The following is a 9332-nucleotide window of genomic DNA, read 5'->3' as shown; positions in this document are numbered from 1 at the left end:
CACAAAATCAAGATGTCTTGAAATGATTAGCATGGAGGGGATTTATGCTGGTTCCCTCAAATGATTCAATCACTTATCTTGGCTGTTTTTTTTTTCATGAAATAAAGGAAGGGAAAATCTGTACAAATTTTATTGCAATTTTTTTTGTACCATAAATGGATTTACTACATTATATTACAAATATCTTATGTACAAACGCATATTTGTTTCCATTAACATCATCAAACCTCTCAATTTGTACAGTAAATACAATGCTGGAGTTCATACAGACAAATTGACGGATAACATTTGAAGCAGTTGAAGAATTAAAATAACAAAAAAGAAACAACATTCTGTATGTCAAAAAGTCAAATATCAGGGAACATGAAAACTGCAATAATTTTACACCATAATTTGACTTAAGTAGAAAACAATGTCACTGCACTGATCATACATTTATTTAAATGAAGTTAAAAATAGTCATGGGATACATTTCCTGTGTCTGATACCGCATGGTACAACTGGATACATTGTATGTAGAAAATAAATTCCTGCCGCAATTCTACCTAACTGACGTGATTCCCTTTTCAATGTTATTTGAAATCATGATTAAACTTGTGCTGGTTACCACGTCTGCCTCTTAGTCAAGAGGTCCTGGGTTTTCCAGTCAGACCCACTTGGGGGGGAATTTGTATGTTCTCCCAATGCTTGTGTGGGGTTTCTCCAGGTACTTTTCTCCCGCTCACATCCACAACATGTAGTATGTTGGATGAAGTGAATCTAAAATCTGCCATATGATACATTGTTAATGATTGTTTATCTATTGTATATGCACCCTATGATAAGATGACAACCAGTCTACTAGATAGTACCCAGCCTCGTGACCACAGTGAGCTGATTTGGGCTTCAACTCAACCACAAAATTAATGAGAACAAGTTATTTGGAAAGTTGATCGATGAATGGGTAAACTTGTAATTTCTGTCACACAAAGGTCAACTGGAAGTGTCATAAATACATTTGTAGAATAGACTGTCGATGACAGACTGTTATGATACAAGTGAACGGGTGACTCTATACAGTACATTGCTTTCATGACCTGCTCGCACTTTTCTTTTCAGCTCTCAAATGTCTTCTTTAAAGTCTTTCTCTCAGATTGGTGCAAATAAGCGGGGACGTAAGAGAAACAGTTCACGCTGCACTATACAATAATGTACCTGAGCAATGTACTAATGATTATGAGATGATGGTAAAAAAGCCGCAGTGAATCTTTTACCCTTTGTTCAGGGAAATGTAGCATGTGTTTTTTTTAATAGCTAGTGGAAAGTGTTGGGATTTGGACGGATCATCATGATCACTCTCTTTAGTGAGTAAGCTCCTCCCCTGAACTCTGCCCAGTAGACTCCATCCTGGTAACGGCTCCGGTAGTGGCCTCCTCTGTACCAAACGCCATTCAAATTGGAATGGGCGCAAGAGTTGTACCACCAGCCTCCCTTCTGGTAATGAGCACAATTGCCTGAAGACATTGTGAGGAAATTAACAGTTAATAGAAAACCAACATTTACCATTTTAAATGAACTAATTTATTCATTCACTTGTACCTGTATATGCATCATGGTCTCTATCCAGTGTTGTGAATTGTTTTCCATTGTGCCAGGTAAGGGAGTCGCCGGCGTTGCCATGGTAACGACCCACTCGTAGCTTATAAAATTCAGCCTCGGCCTCGACTCTGAAGCTGGCATATTCGGCAAACACCTTCCTGCCAGACCAGTCCTCCAGAGTTATCAGCAGCTTGTAATTTGCCTGGTTAGTCAGCCAGTAGATATTTTCCAGACCAAGCCAGTACTCGCCATCGATGTTTCCAAACCCTTGCTGTGAAGTGTACAAGGAAGGAAACAACAGTGTGATTATGTAATCCTCTGTTAGGAAATTTTCAACATCTCATTTATCAATGTGGAATTTCAGGGAAGCCAGTTGTTTTTTGAAGCTAATTATGAATTTTGCTCTTCTATGTTTATCTTAAATAAGCATTGTTGTAAATGAAGCATGAGTCACATTTGACTAGCGTTCAAGTTTCAGTAAGTGTCTGTGATGTTATTTTGTTATTGAAAATAAAGCCACTCACATAATCCTTACTCTAAATGTTTTCTTCTAGCATCAGTCAGAAAGCTCAAAGGTTTGTACTATCCCCTGCTCAACACATGCTTTGAATCACACAACACTCATTCTGATGAGCACATGAATGCAATTTCTGATCTCAAGAGGTTCAAATATTTGGTCTTGGAAAATTTTGTTCCTGCCGTTTGCTAAAACTTAATTAGAACCTTGTGATTTGCCGGTAAACAAATGTTTCCTGATCCTAAAAAAATAGATTTCCTCTCACGGAATTCCAAAGTTTAAAAATCTTACACAACCACGAGTCAGATATTCTAACATTTTGATTTTTTTTTGTGTGTGTGAGACTAAATGCAGACTAGCAGATGTTGATGGGATCAGTGAGTCATGAGCGCTTTGCAATGGTTTGTACAAGTGCTACACGAGGCATTTAAGAGGTCAATAATTGTCGATTCATTATTTCTTCACATCTGGTTAATATCAGCTTCCAACACAAGCCAACAGTTGCTCTTGTAACTATAGCATGCTTAATTTGGTGTGAGGTGGTGGTACCTTATATGTCTCCCAGTTCCTAAAAAAGTTGACAGAGCCGTCCACTCTCCTCTGGATTACGGTCCAGCCACCTGGGTCATGTCTCTGATCACACCACACTTGCATTAGACGGTTGGTATTCTCTGGTTTTAACAAGTACATGCCACTGTTGGCGTGGCCTTCGTCCAGAGCCTGCAAGCAGTCGCTAAATGGACCTGGATAGAAACATGGCATTACGTCAAGCAGGTGATATTCTATCCAGAAAGCCCTGTCATCACATTTAACAGCATCTCCAAAAGAAACCACAAATAGATTTTGGATTCTGACAAAGGGAATCCCATCCCTCAAGAACGTGCTTCTCATTTTAACAGTAAAATTGACTTTGGCTTCTCCTCTCAAATGGGAAATGGTTGCTGGTTGTGGAGCCAAAGGAAACACTGGCATGAGGGTAAAAAGCAACCCTGACAGTGGAATGATGAAACAGTAGCATACTTTTCACTTCTCTTATTTCCTCACAGTACAGCAATTTTGGATTACTTCCAATATGAAAATTAGCTGTTTATTTTTTTATCTATTTGAGTTTGAAGTAGAGACAAATGTAGAATATTATTGGGGGGGGGGGGGGGGACACTTTTGGCTAATTGAGATGCTTTTTAATGGCTCATTGTATGTTCAAACTTTATCCAACTTAATTGTGTTCGAAATACAATTTAAATTGCATTTTTAACTGACACATTTCAAGTGTCAGAATGAATCCATTCATTTATCCATGTTTTAAACCACTTTATCCTCACCAGGGTCGAAGAGTCCGAATTAATGTTATGAATAAGTTGCATATAATGTTTTTCTTTAGTTTTTTTTTATTGGAAACTTACAGCAAATCTTGCTTCTCAGTCCTTTTGTTACCATACACTTCATTTGTGAACTTGTTTGGCAAACACACCATAATAGTGCAACAGCCGCCGTCTCAAACTGTGTGTGAAAGTGTTTAAGCACTTGTGCAGTGTGCCATCTGGTGCCATAAATTAAGTGCTCCAGCACAATATTGACAGCATTTATTACAGGTCATATGGAGGCCTAGATATAGGAAGGCTGGGGTGCATTGATATTTTGGGAAGACAAGTGCACATCCCATGTAAGGGGCAATAAATCACACTATTCTATCTGCATTCATCTTGATACGATGACATCACAAATGTACTGTATGTAGATTTCACATTGCGAACAGGCGCTACATCTTCAGTTGGTACATTGTGTCTCATATGATGTTAATTTACTTGCAAGAATGTCTTTGTAGAGCTGTTATGAGGCAGAAAACTATCCCTCCATGCTCTTTAATACTTGAGAAGTCCAGTTCCTTGGGGGGAACACATGACTTGATTCGTGCCTGGTGCAAGTGGAACAAATGACATCATTGCCTCTTGGTATCTCACGCCTTCCCCTTTTTTTTTTCAGTGCTCAGTTCAAGCTTTCTCTTTTATTCGTTGCTGTGCCTCTTTGTGTCCCTAACATTGCTATGAACGTTTTCAATGCTTGATAAATGCTTGATTCTTCAGAAGCACTTTCAAAGGCTTGAACCCATCTTTTCAATATTGACTGAATAGTTTGCTTGTTAAACTGAGTCATAGAACATGCACGAACATGTGCATGCGTAGAAGTGGTTTCCTTAATTCCGCCTCCCTCTGCTATTATGAAACCTTAGATTTCTTTTAGGATTCTTTCCACCCCTTTTGATAGAATCTATATACAGCATTTAAATAAATGTGTAAATCACCAGTCTCGTTGAAGCTTAAATTACTTTTTTTTCCCCTCAAAAGTAATCTGAAAAGTATTTGAATTTGACCTTGGTGGTAGTTGTAATCTCCTACAAATGTTACTTGTGGCGGAGGAGTTTGTGTGTCCCAGTGAGTTATAGTTCTATGACAATGGCAATTATTTACTCATGAAGGACAGAATGGATGAATGCAATTTAATTAGTCCCCCAAAACATCTTAATGAAAATGATGATACAACTTTTGGCAATTTAGGCTGCAACAGCATTTAATAAACACGCAAAATATTGTTGAAATTGATTCTTGCAAGTTTTAGTACTGAGCCACTGTCCAAGAGTCACTGAGGAAAGTGACATGTAATTTTGAAACTTTAATGAAGACATTCAAACAAACACAACCATTTATAGTATTTAAGAATATCAATGCATTTTGTCTGCTCATAGAACCATAGACTTTATACAACTGACTTACCTGAGGGTTTGTCAGTGGAGGACGGGTTATGTATGATGGTAGGCATAGTCGGAGGCGGGAGAGACTTCTGATCATTCTGTATCTCATTGCTGAGTGGCTTGGTAATACGAGGAAGAACTGGCGGCTGGTAAGGCCTGGTAAGAGGTGGTGACGGTCGAGGCGGCTGAGCCCGTGGCTGTGGCACAGGGACGTGTCGGGAAGGAGGTCGACCCTGGCACTGCTCCTCCAGCAGGGCAATAAGAGTTGACTGGTTGTTGGCCAAAGAGGCCAAGTGCTGGTACTTGTGCTCCAAGTCTTTGTAGCGACTGGTCAGTTGTTGCATCTCTGAAGTTTGGTTAAGTATTTTGTTCTCCACCTGAGCTAATTCAAGGGCATTGTCTCTCTTCCTGATGATCTCATGGAGGAGTTGCATGTACAATTGGGTGACTCTGGAATTCATGTTTCGGCTTTCTTTCCTCAGAAGCTTGACTTCGTTAACAATGCCTCCATCAACTTCTACCAATTGTTGAAGAGTCTCAATTTGCGTTTTCTGCTTTTGTAGCTCCACATTTAGTAGCTCTAACTCCTGCTTATTGACCCGATTCTCCAGCTCTGGCTCCTTGGAGTTGACACAAATAGCCCCTGTCACTTTTTGCTGTGGCACGATGAAAGTGTAGGAGCATTTGTCCTGCGGCTGGTCAACAGGAGCGCGTTTGCTTCTTCCTGCATATAGAAATTCTCTCTCCGGACCATCGTCACTACTTTCAAATTCTTGTGCTAACCCATCAATCTGACAGATGAGACCATAAGAAAGAAGGAGCCCCAGAAGGACCATTGACGAGGTATCCATGAGGTTGTGTGCGATTCAGCAAGCCTGGAGGAATGAGGAAGAAAAGGAAGAGTGTGATTTCAATCTAGAGTGAGATCACCAAAGATCTGTTTTGCAGTGTGTAAATCCTGTGTGCCTCATTGGTTTCTTTATAAGCTTCCTCACTGGTTCTTTTGTTCTTTTTTCATTATTTTATTTTAGAATTTAGCACAATTATATATAAAAAAAAACCATATAATAAAGTGGGCCATTTATGAATGAAGAAGAGAAAGCACTGGTCGGTAGGTCAAAAAAATTCAAATGAGCTATAAAGTTGGTTTTTTTTACTGTTAATTCTTCTACAAGATTTTTCATGGGCCTACCTAATTAGAAATTAGAGAAAGAGGCACACACGATCATCTTATGAATGAAATTCTCCAGTCTAAATAAAATCTTCAAAGTAAACCCACACCTGGCTAGATAGATTAGAAGCCAGTAGAGCCTGTCCTCTGCAATGCACCCACGACTATATTTGACTGGTGGCTCCCCATGGAACATGAGCCATCTCAGTGAAATGCTCTGTGAGTTTCCCCTGCTGCGTAGGCGTCCCATACCGGTCGTTCTTAGTCCAGATTCTCCTGCTCAAAGTCTCACTTCAAAGTGCAAGTGAAAAATATTTGCAGCTCATGAGGGAATGTGTTTTTGTGTGAGATTACATGCTGTGTGCTTTTCTTTTTCCTTGAAAAGGCATTTTTAAAACAACAACACTTGCAGGCTTCAGTCTCCTGGGGACCGTATAGAGTCATCTGCGTTGTCTGATGTAGCCTGCTATTAACCTATCCACAGTCTGTCAGAAAAAAAAAGAATCCTTCCTATCTGTTGTTAACAAGCCCTGCAGCTCATTAATATCCTAAATTTAGGTCATTTTAACAAGGTACTGTTTAGTGGATAATAGTAGTAGTTAAAATTAGTAGATGTTGAGAAGTGCAATATATGTAGCTTATTGTACTTCTGCACAGCTAAAGACAAATGACAGAAGCACAGTGAAAGTCTTCTCTATCCTTATTTGATTGGCAGCTCCTCTCGGGTAATTCCACTCAATGTTAAATGAAGCATAAGAGAAGAGTGCAGCAGTTAGGTCAGTGTACCTCTGAGCGGTGCCGCACTTCAGCCCATTTGGTACTGCTTACACGATATTAATTAGACGCTGGGCAACCTCTCCCTGACTGGCCGATGTCTCTCACCCTCGTCCCGCTCGCTTCGGCTTGAGCATGGCATTCCTCACATTCTTAGTCACCTCATTAGAGTGAGTCGCCATGCACACATGTAGAGAGACCAAGACCTTGTCGATGCAGGCAGGACCTCTATCATTTGTCCGTATCTATCCAACTTAACTGGCGTTTGTCCTACTTTCTTTTGTGACCTCCACATAACCACACAGCAGCATTTATTTTTCAGTCGTTGGAATTAAGCGGTCATTTTACTGCATTCCTGTGCAGCATTTTCAAATTGGCATCAACTCTGCTGAGTAATGTCTGTCTGCTACAGTACATCTCATAATTGTTCACCGTGATTATCACCATTTTATTACTTGAACCTCACTTTTTCCTATTCCTAGTACATCTACTCCCAAACATGTTTATCGCATGATAAGCGTTATCACACTTGCACAGTTGAATTTTCTGTTGGATTCTGACTTCTCTTGCTGCTCATTCATATTGAGCCTGAGGTCATCTGAGTTAATTTGGGAGTTGGGGTCTCCTGAACTGTTTTGATAGGTTCTACTACAAAGCCACATTATCCAAACACTACCATGGCAAGAGAAACAAAGACAGGATTCAAGTTGTTACCTCCATATCCTCTTGAGCTCCAGGGGGACATCCTGAGCGTCTACACTGCTAGATTCAGGGTTTTAAATGAATTGCAAAATACAATCTATGCAAAGAGTTGCATTTTTTTAAATATTTCTCAATGTGTTTGATATAAAATCACTCTGACATTCTCAACATTTGCTTTGACTATGTGAGAGGATTTATAGTGATGAAGCCTTGAGTGCCTGCTCTCCATCATCCCCCTGCACTGTATTAACCCCCTCAGCCAAATCAATTAAAGCCACTCAAATGGCAGTTTAGATATCATCAGTAACAACGTTTTGGTTCCAAAATAGATGACTAGACTCAACATATTGAGTTCACTTAGCTTTGAGTTCACTTAATTTTCAAGTAACTTTTGTTTCATACCTGGACACTGACGCAAGTCTGAAAAATGTAGGTGACATTTAGCATTTTTGCAAACTCATTTTATGAGAACAAAGTAGAAGACTTCAAGCTTACAAGAAAACTGAAGAGTATTGATGAGGCTTCCTCAGTTGTCTTACAATGGTAGCTGAGCCAACTGTAGTTCCTCTTGATAGAAAGTCATTCCGAATGAGAGATGGATTTGTCCTCCTGTGTTTTCCTCGTTACTCACTCTCTTGTCATCTCAGTCCATTCCACCAGTGGACAGATAAAAGTGCCTTAAAGGTTATAAATAAATACAAATAAAAAAAGATCACTATGTGCCCAGCACAAGGTTGAATCCCGGACTGCCCCGAGAAAAAAAAAAGTTGAATTAAGCAAAAATACAAAGTAAGGTAACTCTTCTGAGTCCAAGGTAGGTTGTGCGCTACCTTTGGCTTTTTAGAAGACTGTCACTTTGTGGTGAGCTGAATCCATCACTTCTGCCTCAAAGCTCTAAGAGGCTGTCTCTCTCAGCTGCACCTCTATTCCACTCCCTTTTTCTTTCTCTCTCCCTCTTCCTTCTTGGTGCTCTTAAATGATAAAAAGTTGAAGCAGAGTTTTAGTAGGCAGACAAATTGGGTTTGAATCCTCCCTTCTCTAATATCGAACACATTCTAACTGCCTGTACTCCACACCTCCTTGTCATGGCACAAAAGAGGTTGCTCACACACACATGCGTGTGCACACGCATGCAGTCCACTCAAATTTCCAACCATCTGCCCTGCCCACTGATCAGTGGTTCATCACCACTATTTTGGTCTGGGACTGCATGGTTCCTCTGGTGCTAGACAACAGTTGTGTGCTTCACTGATCGATGCAAATGAGGTGATAATGAGCACCTACACTAAAAGAGCCGGAAAGCAGCAGTCAGGAGAGGAAGTCGATCCAGGTGTTCAACTTGAAGTGGATGAAGGTCGAAATATGAGAAGGGTCTTGAATCTCAGTCGGGCAAAGAAAACTTGAATTACGTCACACCACAAGATAGTGATGCCATTACATCAGAGGCAAAGCTGTACTAACTTGCGTCCACGTGCGAGTGGAGAAAGGATGACACATTGCGCTTAGTGAGGTCAATCAATCATGCCAAAGCTTGATAAATGTTGCAAGCTGCGACTTGGTCGTTTCCTTGGAGGTTGTCTGTTGTGTTGTGTTTTTGTTCCATCCTCAATCAAAGTTATGGAGCTTTTAACCAGCACGCCAATAATTATTATTATTGGTTTCTTTTTGTTCCACTGGGAGTTTTTGGGTCAACCATCACAGAGCATTGTGTGTGTGCGTGAGAGTAAGAACAGGTGCTAAGAAATACTTTGAAAAGTGTTTAAATAATGTCTAAGTGTATTTTGATAAGTTTAAACACACGTGGGAGTGGTAGAACTACATATAAAATGTGTTTTTAATAC

At 40.1% G+C, this 9332-nt stretch overlaps 1 protein-coding gene across 1 annotated transcript; it reads right to left on the bottom strand.

Annotated features, from left to right (window-relative positions):
* Positions 1-232: 232 nt before the first annotated feature.
* On the bottom strand, positions 233-8451 carry angptl2b (angiopoietin-like 2b). The gene is made up of 5 exons (XM_085910020.1): positions 7987-8451; positions 4867-5719; positions 2645-2838; positions 1579-1849; positions 233-1493 (listed from the first exon to the last, which is right to left on the bottom strand). Exons 2-5 carry the CDS (start codon positions 5693-5695, stop codon positions 1294-1296), a joined length of 1494 nt encoding a protein of 497 aa, XP_085766146.1. The 5' UTR covers positions 5696-5719; positions 7987-8451; the 3' UTR covers positions 233-1293.
* Positions 8452-9332: the final 881 nt, after the last annotated feature.

The sequence above is a fragment of the Syngnathus leptorhynchus genome, chromosome 4, assembly GCF_054491065.1.
Source record: "Syngnathus leptorhynchus isolate UIUO chromosome 4, UIUO_Slep, whole genome shotgun sequence".
Taxonomy (NCBI): Eukaryota; Metazoa; Chordata; class Actinopteri; order Syngnathiformes; family Syngnathidae; genus Syngnathus; species Syngnathus leptorhynchus.
Note: the sequence above shows the minus strand (reverse complement) of the source record. Positions and strands in the feature narration are given on the sequence as shown.

Coding starts and splice junctions, on each gene's coding strand:
- angptl2b (XM_085910020.1), bottom strand. CDS start 5,695: ATGGATACCTCGTCAATGGTCCTTCTGGGGCTCCTTCTTTCTTATGGT. Junction 1,850..2,644: donor GGAACTGGGAGACATATAAG/GTACCACCACCT, acceptor TACACTTCACAG/CAAGGGTTTGGAAACATCGA. Junction 1,494..1,578: donor AGACCATGATGCATATACAG/GTACAAGTGAAT, acceptor CAATGTCTTCAG/GCAATTGTGCTCATTACCAG.